Source organism: Jaculus jaculus, chromosome 14 (genome assembly GCF_020740685.1).
Source record: "Jaculus jaculus isolate mJacJac1 chromosome 14, mJacJac1.mat.Y.cur, whole genome shotgun sequence".
NCBI classification, from domain to species: Eukaryota; Metazoa; Chordata; class Mammalia; order Rodentia; family Dipodidae; genus Jaculus; species Jaculus jaculus.
Genome location: NC_059115.1, coordinates 3955339 through 3974881, shown reverse-complemented (window position 1 = coordinate 3974881; position 19543 = coordinate 3955339). Strand labels below are relative to the sequence as shown.

The 19543-nt window shown below is 54.2% G+C and overlaps 2 protein-coding genes across 2 annotated transcripts in view; both read right to left on the bottom strand.

Annotated features, from left to right (window-relative positions):
- Positions 1 to 410: 410 nt before the first annotated feature.
- Tomm40 (translocase of outer mitochondrial membrane 40) lies at positions 411 to 12105 on the bottom strand. Its single transcript, XM_004670364.3, has 9 exons — positions 11832 to 12105; positions 11064 to 11131; positions 10479 to 10571; positions 8045 to 8146; positions 7848 to 7953; positions 1955 to 2077; positions 1759 to 1835; positions 1554 to 1656; positions 411 to 910 (listed from the first exon to the last, which is right to left on the bottom strand). Exons 1-9 carry the CDS (start codon positions 12103 to 12105, stop codon positions 771 to 773), a joined length of 1086 nt encoding a protein of 361 aa, XP_004670421.1. The 3' UTR covers positions 411 to 770.
- Positions 12106 to 15292: 3187 nt separating this feature from the next.
- The window catches only part of Nectin2 (nectin cell adhesion molecule 2), a 44881-nt gene continuing 40630 nt past the window's right edge, over positions 15293 to 19543 (bottom strand). The window contains exons 7-9 of the mRNA XM_045134456.1: positions 18269 to 18332; positions 18035 to 18121; positions 15293 to 16384 (exon numbers count right to left, since the gene is read on the bottom strand). Of these exons, the coding sequence (XP_044990391.1) occupies positions 16106 to 16384; positions 18035 to 18121; positions 18269 to 18332 (430 nt within the window). The 3' untranslated portion in view covers positions 15293 to 16105. The remainder of the gene's footprint in view (positions 16385 to 18034; positions 18122 to 18268; positions 18333 to 19543) is intronic.

The window sequence follows — 19543 nt, the reverse complement described above, 5'->3', positions numbered from 1 at the left end:
CAAGTCTCAAACCCTCCAGCCGCAGTTTTCCCTGGCATTTGTTCACACCCTGCAGTCCCATCTCCCTGCCCCCCATCCCTGCTGTTTGTTTGCGGAGGCAAAGTCCACTGCCACGGCTCTGGCTGGGGCATCGAAGGGGCGAGGGAGCTCGAGGCAATGCCCTCGCGGTGGGGCAGGCTCTGCGGCGTCCCTGCGGGAAGTCCCCAGCGGGCTGTGACCCCCGCAAGTTTCAGGGAGCCCGCTCCCGCGGCTCTCGGCGCCCCCTGCTGCCAGCTACGGGGCACACCAGGCCGAAAGGTTCCAGAAGGGCCAGGGACTTGGGGAAACCAAGGACTCCCCGTATCCGTTTTTTTTTCCATGTGTATTTTTTCTTTTTTTTTTTTTTTCTGCAAAATGTCCCGGTTCTTCCATAACTTATAAACATGATTTATATGGAGGGGTGGAGGGAAAAGGGGGCGGCCTGGTGGACCGGGTGCTCCTCCACTGCCCTCGGGGCTGCCAGGGCCCCTTGGGGAGGATGGGGACGCCATGCCACTCCTCCCTGAGCTTGTCCGGCCGCCTCTGCCTGGGCACTCGGAATGAGCGCCCCCGAGCCCCCTGGGCACACTGCCCTCCAGCGCTCGGGACCCTAACGTGTCCCCTGGGTTCCAGGATCCCTTCCTGGGCTGGGCCCTCCTTCTCCTTCCCGCTGCCGACCCGGGAGGGAGGGCAGGAGGGCGGCGCTGCGGGCTCTGCGGGGAGGGGGTGAGGCGCGGGGCGCGGGCCGCAGCTCAGCCGATGGTCAGGCCGAAGCCGCACAGGAACTTGTTCTTGCGGTGGTTCAGGAAGGCGCACAGGGACAGCGTCAGGGGCAGGGGGGGCAGCTTCTTCTCCAGCGTGGCGCCCACGATCCAGTTACTGTTCACGGACCCTGTGGAACAGCAGCGAGCCTAAGTGGGGGGACGCTCTGCCACCTCGGCCGGGCCGTGCAGGGCTCGTTCCCCCCAGCTCCCAGTTCTTGGCTCTAGAACCTCAGCAGTGGCCCCAGGATGGAAGCTGTCTCCACCCGGGCAGAAGGTCTAGAAAGCATGGGACAGAAGCAGAAGGCCTGGACTTAGTGCCCCTCCCCAGGTGACCATGGAGCAGGGGGGTCATGAGTAGACAGGGAGGTAGAGTAGGCCGAACGGCCCCTGCAGAGCCCCGCCCCGGGCCACCAGATGGTCCCCTACGATGGACAGTGCCCACCACTGAGGTCCACGAAGACCTGGTCAGCCAGCCTCGCTTTGGATCACATCACGGCTGTGGAACCTTCTAGGGCTTCAATTCACACTGTGGTGGGAGGAATGGGCTGGGCAGGCTGAGGAAGGCCGGGTGCAGAGGCTGGGCAGAAGCAGCTCGGCCTTAAGCATCCATCAGATGCACCAAGTGGGCCCCAGCGTCCATTGGTCAACACACCTCCCTGGGGAATTTGGAGGCACACAAAGTCCCAGCACACTGCCAACTTCTCGTCTCCCACAGCACCTCCACAAGCTGGGTCACCCTCTCTTTCTTTCCCAAGTGGAGAAGTTCTATACCTTTGAAGAGGAAGTTGGCCTTGGGCAGATCCAGCTGGTACCCGAAGGAGACGCTGGTGTCCTGCATCCTTGTGCTGGCCTCGAACTCCACACCTACCTGCAGCTGAGGGAGCCAGGCCACACCCAGGAGTGAGCTTCCCCCCTCAGTTCAAACTCCCCCAGCCCAGGAAGCACACCCAGAGGTGAGGGGTCCCCTCCCACTCACCTGGTCACTGGCTTTGTGGTAATATGTCGCATGCATGCCTGCCTGGCCCAACGTCACTGTTGCCAACCAGTTGTTCACTGCAAAATGCAGGATGGAGTGGGGGGGAGGATTACCAGGGGGACACAGGCAGGGGAACCCAGAGCCTCAGGGTCCCAGCCCAGCCCTTCCTCCCTTAGTTGCAGCGTCCCAGGCTCACACGTGTATTTCCCGGCCAGAGACATGACTGTGCCCTCCTCGCCAGGCCGCCGGTGGTAGACGAGCTCGCCCCCCAGTGCCAGGCACGGTGTGATGCTCTGGAGATAGTGTGCGACCAGGATGCCTGTGGGGAGAGGGCAGTGAGAGCCTACTTCCACCTGAGTCTCACTGCTTCACACCACAGCCCACGCTGACCTGGAATTCACTATGAAGCCTCACAGTGGCCTTGAACTCAGTGATGCTCCCACCTCTGCCTCCCCTGTGCTGGGATTACAGGTGTGCTCCACCATGCCCGGCTTACACTACAATGTTAATATATTAATTATCTCTTTTTTCTTTTTCAAAGTAGGGTCTCACTCTAGCCCAGGGTGTCCAGGAATTCACCATGTAGTTTCAGGATGACCTTGAACTCATTGAGATTTTTCTACCTATTCCTCCTTAGTGCTGGGATTAAAGGCATGTGCTTTTACCCGGCTTCACACCAGAATTTTTAAGGTTTTTTTTTTTTTTTTTTTTTTTTTTTGAGAGGAAGAGAGAGATACTGAGAGGAAATTGGCACTCCAGAGCCTCAGCCACTGCAACTGAACTCTAAATGCATGCATCTGGCTTATGTGAGAAATCAAATCTGATTCCTTAGGCATCTATATAGATAGATAGATAGATAGTGTGTGTGTGTGTGGCGGGGTGCTAGGGATGGGCCCTGCCTGGACATGCTGAGCAAAGGCTCTAGCCCTGAGTTATGGCCCAGCCCCTCATCAACTGAACCACACCTCCAAACCTTGCTGTCCTGTGTAGTCCAGGCTGTCCTGGAACTTGGTGGTAATCTTTCTGCCTCAACCTTCCAAGGTCTGAGATGACAGTCATGTGTGACCATTCCTGGCTTCACTTGAGAATCTAGGTCAAGCTCAAGGTGGCTTATTTATTTGACAGAGAAGGAGGGAATGAGCACACCAGGACCCTCAGCCACTGTAAATGAACTCCAGATGCACACACCACCTTGTGCATCTGGCTTATGTGGATCCTGGGGAATTGAACCTGGGTCTTTTGGCTTCTCAGACAAACACCTTAACCACTAAGCCATCTCCAGACCAGCCTCTGACTGGATCCCTGCCTGTCTTCTGAGCACTGGGATGACGAGTGCGCGAGCTGCTGTTGCCGTTGGTGCCTGGGGTGCTCAGCCCGGTACTGTTAATGTCTGGGTCACATAACCAAGGGGCAAGTGCGGGCGGCCCTGGGGTCCAGGCTGGTGTCGGGGGCATCAAATGACCAGCCCAAGCAGGGGCACAGCACACGGGCTGCACTGCAGAACAGAACAGTCTGACTCTGCGTGCGCCCTGCTCCCTTCTCTGGGCCTCAGGAAGACGGGGTCGTGGCAGCGTAGCTCACAGGGCTGCTGAAGGAGCCACTGAGCTGCTTCCCTCACAGCCTGTCCGTCCACCCCGTACCCACGGCTAGGGTGACCACGCAAAGACAGACACAAAATGTACTACGGACACATGTAAGGAAGGGGAAAAATATGGGTCTTAGCCGGGCGTGGTGGCGCACGTCTTTAACCCCAGCACTCAGGAGGCAGAGGTAGGAGGACTGTGGTGAGTTCGAGGCCACCCTGAGACTACACAGTATTAGATCAACCTGGGCGACAGCGAGACTGTACCTAGAAAAACAAAATGGGGAAAAAAAAAATGGGGGTGGTGTCTTGAGGTGGGGACGTCAACGAGTGGTAGGGCCTGTCTAACAGTCACAAGCACCCGGCGCCATCTCTAGCACCGCAAGCGGATGTACAAGAGGGACTGGCAGCCCCACGCCGGGAGCGCCCACTGTGACTGTGTTAGGAGCACAGCCGGCCCAGCCAGTGCAGCGGACAGTACTGTGAAGACAGCGGCCGGGGACACTTCAGAGGGAAGTGGGACAAACCCTAGGGACAGGGGAAGGCGACTCAGTGCAAAGTGCGGGCACCACGTTGGGGAAGGCCTTTGAGAAGGCGATGACCGAGGACGGGCAGCTACGGAAGGCCCGCACGAGCCACTCCAAGCAGCACACGCAGCATGAACTGTGGAAAAGCTCGTAGTGGCGTGCCGGTCAAGCCGGCAGGGACAGGCCACAGCTGACCCTGTCCCATGAGGTGCCGGAGCCAGCCTCCCTCAGAGGTTCACCTGCCCCAGCGCACTGGGCTTCTGGAATTTGCCATGTGGCCACCCTTCCCTCTCTACTGCTGGCTCTGTCTTGCTCCTCAGGGGACTGCTCCTATTTCCTGGAGGGGTGACCGGTTCTTTCCTTTGGAAACTACGTTTCCCTGGACACAGGCAGAGACTGCAAACCAGCCCTAGTTCCCCAACCCCACACCCCCAAAACTTGGGGTCACGAGCTTGCCTCCCCTGACAGTATGAACAGCAGGACAGAGCCACCAAACCTTCTGCCTTTCGAATCCAAACTCACCCCATTCTTCTCTTAACCACCACACCCATCTGCAAACCCTACCGCTCTAATTTCCAGATACTTCCACAGACCGACAAGCATTTTCCCATGTATCTGCCCGGCTCCTTCACATCCTTCAAACTTGGGTCAAATGTCAGCTACAGAATGAGGTCTCTTTCTTTCTCTGCATCCCCAAATGACACTCTCTCCCAGTACTGGGCATCAAACCCAGGGCCTTGGAGAGGGAGAGGCTAGGCGAGTGCTCAACCATGGAGCCACATTCCCAACCCTCATCTGAACAGTTCCACATGCTACTTTACTAGAGAGGCTTACTGGGATGGAAACTTCCAGAAGCATGCTCAGTTCACCACCATACTCTCAGCACAGGGCAATTCCACAGACACACTGAGTGGATGAAGACAGACCCAGCAGCCAAAAGTACAAAGTTGAAGGAAAAAAAACGATCAAAAAATGGCCGGGTCATCCATGATCTCTCAATGTCTGATACTACCCACACAAGACCACTATAATAGGAGGAAAAGATCATAACATCAAAATAAAAGGGAGACGGGGGGGGGGGGGTATGATGAAGAGTCGATGGTGAAGGGGAAACTGGAGGGAGGGAGGGAGGGAATTATCATGGTTTATTTTCTATAGTTATGGAACTTGTCAATAATAAAGAGAATTAAAACAACAACAAACTGTCCTTTAGCCCCAGCATTTGGGAGGCTTGGAGGAGGAGGATCACTGTGAGTTCAAGGATAGCCTGGGACTACAGAGTGACTTCCAGGTCAGCCTAGGATAGGACCAGGACTCAACCCGGAAAAATAAAACAACAAAAAGCAACAACAGGACTGGAGAGATGGCTTAGCGGTTAAGTGCTTGTCTGTGAAGCCTAAGGACCCTGTTTCAAGGCTCGATTCATCAGGATCCACATAGGCCAGATGCACAAGGTGGCATATGCATCTGGAGTTTGTTTGTAGTGGCTGGTGGCCCTGGTGTGCCCATTCTCTCTCTGTCACTCTTAAATAAATAAATAAATAAACAAACAAACACAAATTAAACAACAACAACAACAACAACAAAAAAAAACCACACACACACAAAGCCAAGCGTAGTGGCACACGCCTTTAATCCCAGCACTCAGGAGGCAGAAGTAGGAAAATTGCCGTGAATTCAAGGCCACCCTGAGACTACGTAGTGAATTCCATGACAGCCTGGCTACAGTGAGACCTTACTTCAAAATACCAAAACCAGGGGCTGGAGGGATGGCTTAGTGGTTAAGGCATCTGCCTACAAAGCCAAAGGACTCAGGTTTGATTCCCCAGGACCCACACTAGCCAGATGCACAAGGGAGTTGGAGTTCATCTGCAGTGGCTAGAGGTCCTGGTGCACCCATTCTCTCCCCCTCTTTCTGTCAAATAAATTACAAAACAAACAAGCCATCAGATTCAGGTTCCTCCCCCTTAGGCTTCACAGGCAAGTGCTTAACCACTAAGCCGTCTCTCCAGCCCTCATTTGCTTTTAAAGGTGTATACTACCAAGCTGAGCTTTTTTTTTTCTTTTTAATTTTAAAGTTGATTAGACGGGGAGAAAAAGACAGAGAATGGGCACACCAAGGCCTCTCGCCATTGCAAACAAGCTCCAGATGTGTGTGCCCCATCATGTACAGCTGGCTTATGTGGGTTCTGGGGAATTGAACCTGGGTCCTTAGGCTTCACAGTGCACCTCAACTGCTAAGGCACTTCTCTAGCCCTCTTTATTTTTAAAATACTTGAGGGAAAATGGAGAGGAATGGGCATGCTTGGGCCTCCAGCTGCTGCAGACGAACTTGACACATGCAGCACTACGTGCACCTGGCTTTACGTGGGGTCCGGGGGGGGGGGGGCAAACTCGGGCTGCCAAGACCTTGCAAGCAAGTGCCTTTAACCCCGGAGCCATCTCTGCAACCCCCTTTAGAATTGTGCTTTTGGTAGGTAGGGTCCAGACGCACGTGTTACTCTGCATCTGGCTTTACGTGGGTCTGGGTTGTTAGGATTTATGGCAAAGTGCCTCAAAATGCTGAACTACCTCTCCAGCCCTTAATATTTAAAAGTGTCTTTATTTGCAAGGAGAGCAAGTGAGAATGAAAGAGAGAGAGAGAGAGAGAGAGAGAGAGGGAGGGAGGGAGGGAGGGAGGGAGGGAGGGAGGGAGGGAGGGAGGGGGAGAAAGAGAGGGAGGGAGAGAGAGAGAGAGAGAGAGAGGGAGGGAGAGAGGAGAGAACAGGAGAGGGAATGCGTGTACCAGGGCCTTATGCCACTGCAAACATACTCTGGATGCTGCACCACTTTGTGCATCTGCTTTATGTGGGTACTGAGGATTTGAGCCTGGGCCACCAAATTTTGCAAGAAAGTGCCATTAACCACTGAACAATTTCTACAGCCCTTAAATGAAATCCCCCCACACCCAGGGTAGGGTCTCGCTCTAGCCCAGGCTGACCTGGAATTCTGTAGTCCCAGGGTGGCCCTGAACTCATGGCGTTCCTCCTACCTCTGCCTCCTGAGTGCTAGGATTAAAGGTGTACGTCACCATGCCTGGCCCTGACCTGGAATTCACTATGGAGGCGTGAGCCACCACACCTAGCTTGCTTGCTTCTTCTTCTTTTTTTTTTTTTTTCCGAGGTAGGGTCTCACTCTGGCTCAGGCTGACCTGGAATTAACTATGTAGTCTCAGGGTGGCCTCGAACTCACGGCAATCCTCCTTCCTCTGTCTCCTGAGTGCTAGGATTAAAGGCATGAGCCACCATGCCTGGCTGTCTTTAGTATTAAAGATATATGCCACTGCAAACAAAACCCAGACACATGTGCCTGCCCCCTTGTGCATCTGACTTACGTGGGTCCTGGGGAATTGAACCGAGGTCCTTTGGCTTTGCAGGCAAGCACCTTACCTGCTAAGAAGTATCTGTAGCACACACCCCTTTTCTGACAGGCAGGGCTGCACTACATACAGCAGGCTGGCCTTGAACCTATAGTCCTCTTGCCCCAGCCTTCTAGTGCTGGGATTATGGGCGTGTACCACCATACACCATGTTTATTTACTTGAGAAAGAGGCAGATTGAGAGACAGAGAAACGACATGCCAGGACCCCTAGACACTCCAAGTGAACTCCAGCTGCATGCACCACTGTGTGCATCTGGGTTATGCGGCTCCTGGGGAACTGAACCTAGGTCCTTACGCTTCACAGGCAGGTGCCTTAACCTTTACCCCATCTCTCCAGCCCCACTTGTTTGAGTTCTGATTTGGGGACTTAAGCCCAGTTGGCCCCGACCTCCTGACCGCCCAGCCTCAGCCTCAAGAGAGCTAGCTGGGGTCGCAGGGGTGCCCACCACGCCTGCAGCTCTCTGCTGTTCTGAAGAGGGCAGGACAGGAAGCCAGACAGGCCATCCTATCTGCCAGGGCAAGCTGGAACAAGGGCTCTGTGACCCCTCCCCACCTCTTACCTGAACCCACCAGGACGTCTGGGTTGCCCAGGGTGACGGCGGCTGTGAAGTCAGAACCCCGGTACTCCCCGTCCACCTGCCAGTTCACAAACTTGGACTGCTGGGTCTGCGGGAGAGGGGGCGCATGAGCCGTGCCGTGAGCCGAGAGCGAGCCCGCCCCGGGGAGGGCAGTGGGCCACGGCCACCCCACGCCTCACCTGGATGGCCACCTTGGACCTGAGCGCGGGGCTCAGCTGGTGGATGACCTGTGCGTTGAGGCTGCCGCTGTTGTCCATGTCGCCCACCAGCACCGGAAACGCCTGCGAGCAGAGGGCAGCTTAGAGCCAGAGGGGGAAGGGCACGAGCACGAGCTGGCTTCACGTTGGCATCTCCTCCACAAGGCCCTTCCTCAGGCTGTGGGCTGAGTCAGTCCGTGTCCACCTCTGGGCTCCCACAGCCTTTGAGCCTCCTGCTTTTAGCCCTGCCCACCTTGAGCTGTCACTCCCTGGGAACACGTGTCACTGCCCCACTGGACTGACAGTCCCATGGCTGCCCGTGTCCTGGGCAGAGAATCCAGGTACAGATCCTTGTTTTAGCTAAGACAGAGCCTCACTATATAGCCCAGGCTGACCTCACTCCTTCCTCCTGTCTCCGGCTTCTAAGTGCTGGGATTATAGGTGTGGTAGTTTGAATGGATGTCCCTACAAACATTCAGGAGTTTCTTAAAGCTTCTAACTTACATCTCCAGCTACCTGGCCAGAGGAGGAATCACTGGGGTTGGATCCTAGGGTCCAGCCCGAAAGTGTGTTTGGGAAATTCCAGTCTAAGGACATGGCAAGTGCGTGAGTTCTGTCATTACGGAGTTCCTGGAGTGTGCTTGCTTATAGTGTTGGTAGTATCTTTTCTTTCTGCTCGGATCTGTGAAAAACGGGGAGGGGGGCCTGGAGAGATGGCTTGGCAGTTAAGGCATCTGCCTGCAAAGCCAGAGGACCCAGTTCGATTCCTCAGGACCCACATAAACCAGATGCACAAGGGGGAGCATGCATCTGGAGTTCATTTGCAGCGGCTGGAGGTCCTGGCGCGCCCATTCTCTCTCTCCTTCTCTCTGTCCCTCTCTCAAATAAATAAATTAAAAAATGAAAATAAAAAAAAACTGAAAGGGGGTGGGCAGGAACAACTTCTTATGCCATTATGAAACTTACCCTGAATCTGTAAGCTTCAATAAACCTCTTCCTCCCATAACTGTGCCTGGTCTGGAAGTTTCAACCCAGCAACCTGAGGCTGACTGCTACAATAGGCTTGCCCCATCAAGCTCAGCTTGAGGTTTTTTTGTGTTACTATGTGGCCCAGGCTGGCCCATAACTCAGCAACTCCCTGCTGCAGCCTCCCAAGTACTGGGATGACAGGTCCATGCTGAAGGCTTCAGCTGTGAGTCAGGCTGGGCTTCAAACTTACGAGGAGGACCCTAAGACAAGCAGCCTGAACCAGCCGCAGGTCCAAGGGAAGCAGATAAAGAATGGAAGTTATTCGTGTCCTTGCTCAGAATAAGCTTTTTTTTTGCAGACTTGTCTAGGGAGGACTGGCTGTCTCCTTCTTTATGGCCTTCTGATCTTAAGGTTAGTTATTAACTCTTTAGTTCCCTCTAGTTTTCAGGGAAGGCTATTAACCCTTCATGTGCCACCGCACCTAGCTGGGTTTTCTGAGTAAAACCTGAGAGGACATGGGTAGAGGCTGGGGGTGGACCTCAGGTGGGAGGGCGCTCGCCTGGCAGGCAGGAAGCCCACATCCCCAGCACCACATGAGATGGGTATGGCAGCACAGGAATGCAACCCAGCGCCTGGGAGGTAGAGGCAGGAGGATCAGAAGACTACAGTCATCCTTGGCTACAAACATGAGACCCTGTCTCAAAAAAAAAAAAAAAAAAAAAAGGCAGGGCATGGTGCACACCTTTAATCCCAGCACTTGGAAGCAGAGGTAGGAGGATCTGAGTTCAAGGCCAGCCATACTTTAATCCCTGCACTTGGGAGGCAGAGGTCGGAGGATCACCCTGAGACTAGATACTGAATTCCAGGTCAGCCTGAGCTAGAGTGAGACCTTATCTCAAAAAACCAACCAACCAAACAATACACCAAAAAGCCAGAACAAAACAAAACCAAACAAAAAAACCAACAAAACAGTAGACAGGTGATATAAGCAGATATCTAATTCAGTACCAGTTCCCACTCCTAGCTAACTTCAGTGTCCAGCCTTCCATGGCCTTGGGAGGGTGAAGCCTAAAGCATCCCTCAGACTTGTCAAATCGCTCTGTGGTCCTCCTGCGCCCCCTAGAGGATGTCCAAGCATGTAGCTTGCCACTCAAATCCCTACACCCAGGGCCCATCTGGGCCAGGGATGTTCAGTGACAGGACTGCTGAAGTTTTGGGGATAACTCCAGCATCACCCAGCACTGGGTCAGGCAGACAGTAACGACTCAGGGGTGTCACATCGGAAGGTTATTCTCATGTTACCATACCCAGGCCCAGCCCTATCTCCCAACACCCACAGCATTCTTGGCTGCTCTGACCTCTGCCCCACCAAACTCCTGAGCTGGGCGTGTGGCTACCTGTGTGTTCAAGGAAAGACACAGTGAAAGAATGACAAGATGAACCTCACCTCTGTGGGACTCAGCTGCTTTGTCCCCACATATGTGACCCCAAAGTGGTAGTTGGATTCCCCAATTGTGCCAAGGGCTACTGTGTGGGTCACCTAGGAGAAGAAAGCGAGCCGTGAGGTGTTGCTCTTGACAACCAGAGAGGGTAAGGATAGGGTACCTGGATGGGGCAGGAGATTAAAACTGGGGGTGTGAGGCTGGGGCTCAGCTATAGGATTCTGTTACCAACAGAGAAACCCAAGGGTTCCATACTAGCATTGCAACCAAAACCAGAGGTTTGGCCTGACTACATTAGGGGCCACTAAAGGCGAGCCAGTGGGACACACATCTGGCATTTCCCTCCTGGCCCCACTGAGTACTCAACTTGAAAGGTATCCAATAGCTTTATGTTCTGAGTCAGGGTCTCCCTCTGGAGCCCAGCCTAACCTGGGACTTTGGCCTCCCAAGTATTGGGATTAGAGACGTGGGCCACCGCACTTGGCTATCCCTTAACTCTTTTCAAGTACTAAGGTGCCTATCCCCCTTAGTCTGAGGAACTGTATGTCTGTACATGATCTCTGGAGGACCAAGGAACCAAGAAGGCTCACCTGGAAACGGTTACTCAACCCTTTGTTGACTGTAAGTTTGACACCCTCCATCTGAATGGGAAACAGCTCTGGGGAAGAGAGACTCTGTTAGACTCCACCCTAAACACAGGCCACTGCCCTCCTTCCTTCCCTCCAAACCCAGCTCTGTCCCTACGTCCCACATTTCACGAAAGTGTCCCAACCAGTAGATGCAGTTCTGCCTAGGGGATGGGACCAACGCCTTTCTCTGCCTGTCTCCAAAGCCCAGTGCCATCACGCTGGGTGACTTCAGCCAGCCTCACACTTTACTCCTCATTTGTAAGATGGGGAGCCTCACTCCTCCTATTTGCTCCAAGGACTTAACAAGCTAACCCGTACTGAGTATTCGTGCTCGCTAGGCCCACACCTAGTGTGATCACGATGACCCTGAAACAGGATCCTGAAGCCATGGCTTGCATCCCGTGCAGACACTGTGACCTTGGGCCTCAGTTCCCTTCTCGATCACGGTAGGCAGTCTGACATGGGTTGGGCCCGGTGTGGTGGTGGTGGGCTCTAGAGCTCCCCTAGGACTTTACTGCTGTGCCATTCTACCTGGGGGGGGGGGTGCTCCACCATTGGAGATACCATGCTTCCAATGCCCCAAGTCCAAGGTTCCACCTTGAGCTAAATGACTTGCAATGGTGCGCGCCAATTCCCAAGGTCCCAGGGTCCAGGCTCTAGCCCCACCGAGACGCGGCCCACCACGCCCCCTCCCCACTGGGGGGCCCTCCCCCCTTCCCCTCCCCTCACCCTTGCACTTCCGGTGGCACTCCTCGAACGTGCCCGGATTGGGCAGACAGCCGCAGGCCCCATCGTCGGCCGCCCCTGCAGCGCCAGTGACCGCACCTCCGGCAGTCCGCTCCGAACCCCGAGCCGAGCTCGCCCCGGCGCCCAGGCCGCCCCCGAGCGGCGGTAACGTGAAGCCCGGCGGCGGAGGCGGAGGTGGCGGCAGCCCCACGAGGGACGGCGCGGGAGGCGGCGGCGGCCCTGCGGGCGGCGAGCTGGCGGCCAGCACGTTCCCCATGGTCGTCTGCGAGGGGGACAGGTCAGGGGGCGAAGGTCAGGGGTCTCACCCTCAGCCAACATCCCCCTCCTCCCCCCCCACACCGCCCCGCCCCAACCCTGCAGCGGATCCCCGTGCTCACTGGAGGCGGCGGCGGCGGCGGCGCCTGCTCCCCGGCCTGGGCTCAGGTTCCTACCCCGTGCGCCGCGCGCAACCGAACCCGCTGCCGCCGCAGCCACCGCCGCGTCCCCGCCCCACGCAGAGCCCATTGGTTCAGAGTCCACTGGGCCCTCAAAGTCCGGGCTTACTATTGGACGTCTGGAGACAAATCCCGCCCACCTCGCTGATACGCCTTTCCTATTGGCTCTCACGCGCAAGCCGGCCAACACCTTCTTCATTGGCTCGCGCCGCCGCGGGTCCCCGGACGGCTGCCACGCTATTGGGCTATACCGTTAGCTCGGCAACGCCCATTGGTGCGTCTCCTCCCTACTCCTCCAGGCCCCGCCCCTCAGCGAAGGCTGTGGTAATTGGCGAATGCGCTGCTAGTTTTAGGGATCCCGATTGGACAATAGCGATGACGCACACCCGCCTCAGTCTCCCATTGGCTGAGAGTGCAGGGTCAAGGGGCGCGGGCGAAGGTGGGTTGCGCGGCAGACGCTGCTAGGCAGCAAGGTCAGGCCTCGCGTCCCACCAGGCACCGCGGGACGGGCGCTCTGTCCCTCCGGACTCCTGGTCCGCTCGAGTCACCCCCTCCCCACAAGACCGGAAGTGCTGACCCTTCCCACAGTGCCCTTGTTTGTGGGGGCGGAGGGGGTGCGGATTTTTTTCCCCACCTGCCGGCTGAACCGTGCCCAGCTCCGGGGTTACCCACAATGCCTCCCCCTTTTGTTACCCATCATGCTGCCGGTTCCCCGGCGGCGTCACTGCGGCGTCTATCTTTGGCCCATTCATTCCTTTCCCACTACCCAGCATGCATTTCCCTCACCCCCCACGCCCCATTCATTTCAGCTTCATTTCCCGAACTCCCTTTAGCCTGTTTCTGCCCGTTCACTTAGATCATCCCTGCGGCCGTTCTCTAATTTGCTGTCAAGCTCCCCAGGCTCCCTTAGCCCGCCTCCTAGTTCTGATGATCGTCCTTTCGGGTCATTCATTTAGATTTATTTAATACCCATTGTGCCTTGGGCTCCTTTTAAAACCTTAAGAATTTTGCGTTTAGCCTATTCTTGGTGGTTGTTGTTGTTGTTCTTCTTTTTTTTTTTGCTTATTAATTTTTATTTAATTTTACTTGTTTATTTTTGGCTTCTCGAAGCAAGGTCTCACGCTAGCCTAGGCTGACCTGGAATTCACCATGTAGTCTCAGGCTGGCCTCGAACTCACAACAGTCCATCTACCTCTGCCTCTAGAGTGCTGGGATGCAAGGCGTGAGCCACCACGCTCGGCTCCTCTTAAGAAAAAATTTTTTTTTAAAAAATTTTATTCATTTGAGAGAGCGCGAGAGAGAGACAGAAAGAAAATGAGTGTGCCAGGGCCTCCAGCCACTGCAAACAAACTCCAGACACATGCGCCACCTTGTGCATCTGACTTATGTGGGTCCGGGGAAATGGAGCCTGGGTCTTTTGGCTTTGCAGGCAAGCTACCTTACCCGTTAACCCATCTCAGCCCTCCCCTTCCCCCTTCTCTTTTTGAGCTTGGATCTGGCTCTTAGCTCAGGTTTGCCTGGAGCTCACTGTATAACCCAGGCTGGCCTTGAACTCTGACAGTCCTCCTACCTTAGCCTTCCAAGCAGCACCCCACGGTCTCTCTGGTTAAGGGCTCATGTATCCCAGGCTGGCCTTGAATTCCCGGTGTAGCCAAGGATGACCTTGAACTTCTGCCTCCACCTCCAGAGCATGCTTTCCCACCCCCAGCTTAGCTCTTGGCCTATTCTTGCCATTTCCTCACTAAATCTGAGCCCCTCTTAGCTAGTTCCTGCTATTTTAAACTTTGCTTCGTTTATTTCTGTGCATGACTCATTAGATTGCCATTACAGTTTCCTTTTCATTAAAAAAGCATGCTCCAGACAGCTCTCCATCCATCCTCCCAGGTCCATCGTTTTGGGGTTAGCCGATGTAGCTTTACCAGATCAACTGAGGGGGTAGGCGCTGTCTTTGCCTTCCCCTTTGTTTTGACTTATAGCTCACTCATTCCTTCAAGGTCTGGAGCTCCAATTCATTTCCCTCATGCCCTACCTTGCTGAGGCATTTTAGGGTGATTGGGCCCCCAAAATAAAAATAGGGAATGAGGTTAGAAAGGGATACTGCTTCTAGGATTATAGGTGTAAGTAACTCAACCTGAGTCCCTCCCTTTGAAAGGAGTTTGCCATTCAAATAAGATTCTGGGAAGCAGTAAACCTGAACCTGGCATTGTGGATGGGCAGCTGAGTCCTCAAAACATGGTGTCATGCCGAGCGCACTCGGGAGGCAGAGGTAAGAGGATCGCTGAGAGTTTGAGGCCGCCCTAAGACTACATAGTGAATTCCAGGTCAGCCTGGGCTAGAGTGAAACTCTACCTCGGAAAAAAACAACAAAAAAGAAAAAAAAAGAAAACTTGGTGTCAGGGTGGTGAGCTCAGCCCCCATTCAGTGACTCCAGTTTGGTTCTCTAGGTGGGCTTTAACTCGTTCTTGTCTTTTTATACTCTCCTTTTCTTAGTCTAATAAAATCTCTCCAAACCTTACCCTCTGGTGTGTGGATTTCAATTATTTGAATTCATAAGACAGAGAAAAGAAAGAGCCGGTGTAGTGGTGCACTTTTAATCCCAGGCACTCAGGAGGCTGAGGTAGGAGGATCACCATGAATTGAGATCAGTCTGGACTACAGAGTGAATTCCAGGACAACCCAGGCTAGAGTGAGACCCTATCTGAGGGGAGATGGGGGAGGAATGAGTCGGGCATGGTGGCGCAGGCCTTTAATCCCAGCACTCGGGAGGCAGAGGTAGGAGGACCACCATGAGCTCAAGGCCACACTGAGACTAGTGAATTCTAGGTCAGCTTGAGCTAGAGTAAGACCCTACATCAAAAAAAAAAAAAAAAAAAAAAAAAAAGAATTTGGGGGAGACTCCCAAATTCCCATATGTCAGAGCATTGACATATGCTGATACAGGGCAGAAGAACCACCTCCATTCCTGAGTCACCCACTCCCTTCACTCCCCACAGAAAACATGAGACCCAGTCAAAGTATAAACTCATATTTTGTAGGAAATGCTTACAAAACATCATTGCCCTACTCTCAACCCAGATGCTCTACTTTCCCCTCCAACAAGGGTCAAAGAGATTTAGTAGTCTTCAAGGTTCACAGAAAATTCTCTTCCCAAACCTGGGTGGCAAGGCACATTGCATGAGACTCACTCCTTCATGCTTTGTAGACAGGAGCTGAGGAGCAGGGGTGGGGGTGTTGCTGAGGAATGAGGGGGAAGGTTTGGGCCCTGAGACTCCTGCCTGCAGGAGGGTGGAGATGGGGGAAGTTGTACCTTCCACGGGGGAAGCCCCTCTCTTTCCACTTTTGGGGAGCATGGTTGGGGAGACTGAAGGTGGGGCACTGCTGCCTGGAGGGCTCAGGTCTGAGCAGCAGGGAGCCCCCGGGGCTCATAGACCTTTTGGGGACTTCATTGCTTAAGACAAGTCAGAGGTCTGGGGTCTTCTTTAGGGAAAGCTGCGAGATGTGGGTAGGATAGTAGTGGCACGGTCAAAGGGTCTCATTCTGAAAAGAGAAGCCCCGTGGGGGGGTTGGGGAAGTGTCAGAGGTCGGGCAGAACCATCCTGTAAACTCGCTGCTTGCCGAGAGGAAAGTCTCAGGTTCCCACTGTTAACGCAGGGATCTCTGGGTCAGCGATCATGGGTTAGAGGTCATGGTGGATGGAGCTAGTAATGAAGAAGTCACAGATGGAATGTACGGGTGACTGTGGCTTGGCCAGAGGTCAAGATGCAACTAGATCCCTGCAGATAGCTAAGAGATCAAAGGGAGAGAGGCCAGGACCATGGCACCTCACACATACATGGCCCTTGACACGAAAAAGTCTTTGCCTTGATAGGAGTCAGAGGGGCTGGGGTAGGACAGGGCGTCGTAGATGGGGTTGATCTTGTCCAGAAAGTCTTCCTCCTCGTCTTCATCCCCTTCCTCGTCTTCTAGATCCAAGGAAACCCCCTCCACAGTAGGTGGTGGCCCTGGGGATACCAGGATGGGGGGTACCAGGCCTGTGGCCCCCAGCAGCAAGGGCCCTGACCGCTCTTCCAAGGTAGGCAGTTCATGATACCGAGGCATTTCCTGGAGGTGGGGAGCAGGCAGAAACTCAAGGTCATCTCGTGAGCATGAGAGAATCCTCTCCTGTCCTGGCGCCAGCCAGGCCCGATTTCACCACTGTTAGCCTTTCTCCTCTGAGACAAACCGCTCTCTGACAATCACAAAGTCATCCCTGATCCAAAACCAAGGCATGGACCTTCCCCTGTGTGTCCCGAGGCCTCACATTTGCCTCTGGGCCACGGCGCTATTGTTATCCAGTAGCTTTTGGCCTCAGTCTTTCAGTCTTGCTGTTGTTGCAGGTGCACATGGGGTACGCATGTGGGTATGTGTGTAGGTGCGCGTGTGTGCAAACGCATGTGTGCATGCCTGCCTGTGAGGTCAATGTTGAGTATCTTCCTCTAGCAGGGCGTGGTGACACATGCCTTTAATCCCATCATCTGGGAGGCAGAGATAGGAGGATGGCTGCAAGTTCATGGCCATCCTGAGACTACAGAGTGAATTTCAGGTCAGCCTGGGCTACAGTGAGACCCTGCCTCGAAAAACCAAAAAATAAAAGAGAGAGAGAGAGGTCTCTCACTGAACCTATCAATTAGCTCATTTGGCTAATCTAACCAGCCAGTTTGCCCCAGGGAACCTCCCGTCTCCCCAACACTGAGATTACAGGCATGCACCACCACAAAGCTAGTCCCAAATTTAGACAAGCACTTTACGGAGTGATTGAGCCATTCCCTCAGTGTATGTTGTTTGTGAGACAAGGGTCCCATGTAGCCCAGGCTGCCCTCCAATTTACTGGCTGGTACAGTATGAACTTGAACCGCTATCCTCCCAGGTGCTTGGATTATAGGCATGCGCCATGACGCCTGGCCTGACTCCAAACTTGTGTTTCTTTCTTTGGAGGCAGGGTCTCACTCTGTATGTAACCCCAGGAACTTGTGGGGGTCCTCCAGCTTCAGCCTCCTGAGTGCTGGTCCGTGGTGCCCAGCTCTAGGGATTCACTATGGAGTCTCAGGGTGGCCTCGAACTCATGGCGATCCTCCTACCTCTGCCTCCCGAGTGCTGGGATTAAAGGCGTGCGCCACCATGCTCAGCTCTCCAGCTCTTGATTTTTGGCTACTTAGCCTTGAGGCCTAAACAACCTGGGAACTTGAATTTATCTCAGCCTTCAAATCTGACTCCTGACTTCCAGGAGAGCCCGAGGGGGAGGGGGGAGGGTTGGCTCCAGATGCAGGCATAGCCCCTGGCAAATGCAGCTGCTCAAACAAGTGAGTTCAGGCTGGAGAGATGGCTTAGTGGTTAAGCGCTTGCCTGTGAAGCCTAAGGACCCCGGTTCGAGGCTCAGTTCCCCAGGACCCACGTTAGCCAGATGCACAAAGGGGGCGCACGCATCTGGAGTTCGTTTGCAGTGGCTGAAAGCCCTGGCGCGCCCATTCGCGCTCTCCCCCTCTTTCTCTCTCTGTCTGTCGCTCTCAGATAAATAAATACAAATGAACAACAACAAAAAGGAGTGACTTCACTCTCTCGCTTGGTGTCCTTGGATATTTTGTCTCTTCTTGTGACCTAAGTCCTGCAGTGCCATGTCCCGAGCTGTGACTAAAGACTCAGGCTCAATCTTCAGTCCTTCCACCCAGATTGCAACCCCCCCCCCCCCGCCCCGCTTCTCTGCAGAGCGCCTACCTGATCGGCACAGGAGACGCCAGCATCAAAGTAGGGGGTCTTTAGTGGACTGTGCTCTGAGGCCCCCAAAGTGAAGAGCTGGGAGGGCTGTGGTGGGAGGGGGAAGGATGTCAGGATTCCTCCACAGTAGTCTTTCCCCTTTCCCAGTCAACCCAGTCCCTTCCCCGTCTGGTCCCAGTGGGTTAAGCTGGGTATGGAGTCAGGGCGGCCTAGGCTCCAGGAGAGAAAGCTCACCATCTCTGGCTCCTCCAGCTTGGCCTTTGGGGTTGGTGGCTTGTAGGAGGGAAGGCCTTCCAATCTGTGGGGTAGAATGGGGATGGGGACAGGTCAAGGGAGGGCTGAGCTCTGAGAATAATTCCTCCCCAGGGTGACGGCGGGTGCGGCTCCCTCTGCCAGGAACCCGCCGCCTCTGCCCACCCCAGCACTTGGGAACTCCTCTGCTTCCTCCTCTTGCAGGAAAGTGCCTGTGATTTTCCAAAGGGATCAGGGATTCTTGGTCACATCTAGCTGTCCCCTGCTGCTGGCTCGCTGAGTTTGTGTTGGAAATACTGTCTGTGCGGCTCAGTGGTTAAAGGCACTTGCTTTCAAAGCCTGATGGCCTGGGTTCGATTCTCCAGGTTTGAGTGCCTGGGACCCGGATGGATAAAGTGGCGCATGTGTTTGGAGTTCATTTGCAGTGGCAGAAGGTCCTGGCATTCCCATACTCATTCTCTCTGTGTCTACCTCTTTCTCTCTGTGTCTATTGCCCTAATAAATTCTTTATTTTATTTATTTATTTTTTTGGGGGGGAGGTAGGGTCTTACTCTGACCCAGGCTGACCTGGGATTCACTATATCGTCTCAGGGTGGCTTTCAACTCACAGTGATCCTTCTACCTCTGCCTCCCAAGTGCTGGGATTAAAGGAGTGCGCCTCCAAGCCTGGCTCTAAATAAATATTTTTTTAAATATTATTTTATTTTATTTATCCATGTTGAGAGAGAAGGAGAGAGAGAGAGAATGGGCACACCAGGGCTTCCAGCCACTGCAAATGAGCTCCAGATGCATGCGCCACCTTGTCCATCTGGCTTACATGGGTCCTGAGAATCGAACCTGGGTCCTTAGACTCTGTATGCAAGTACCTTAACTGCTAAGCCATCTCTTCAGCCCTAAAGTCCTGCATTCTATCTACTAATAGATGAGGGTATCTTTTCGCCATACTGATGAGAGGGGGCTCACTATGCCTTAAATCAACTCAGCATCCCCTTCTCCAGGAAGCCCTCCCTGTCCTTCCAAGCTGGGTCAGGTGCCCTCTGGCCTTCCACATTCCCTGAGTGCCCTATGACTATCTATCTGTCTCCCAAGCCAGGAGGGAAAGCTGAAGGGAGGCCATCTCAGGGGTGCTGGGGCGCAGCATGGAGCCAAGCAATCATTAGATCAAGGGAAAGCTGCCGCTTGGGGTTGGAGAGACAGCTCAGGGGACTTAACGAGCTTCACGAACGAGCATGAAGGCCCAAGGGGCCCTGAGACTGG

Bases quoted from the DNA above. Each gene is read 5' to 3' on its own strand.
- Tomm40 (XM_004670364.3), bottom strand. From the start codon at position 12,105: ATGGGGAACGTGCTGGCCGCCAGCTCGCCGCCCGCAGGGCCGCCGCCG. The intron at 11,132-11,831 runs GTGAGGGGAGGG...TCTCTTCCCCAG, and splicing joins GTGCCACCGGAAGTGCAAGG to AGCTGTTTCCCATTCAGATG. The intron at 2,078-7,847 runs GTAAGAGGTGGG...CTCTCCCCACAG, and splicing joins AGACGTCCTGGTGGGTTCAG to GCATCCTGGTCGCACACTAT.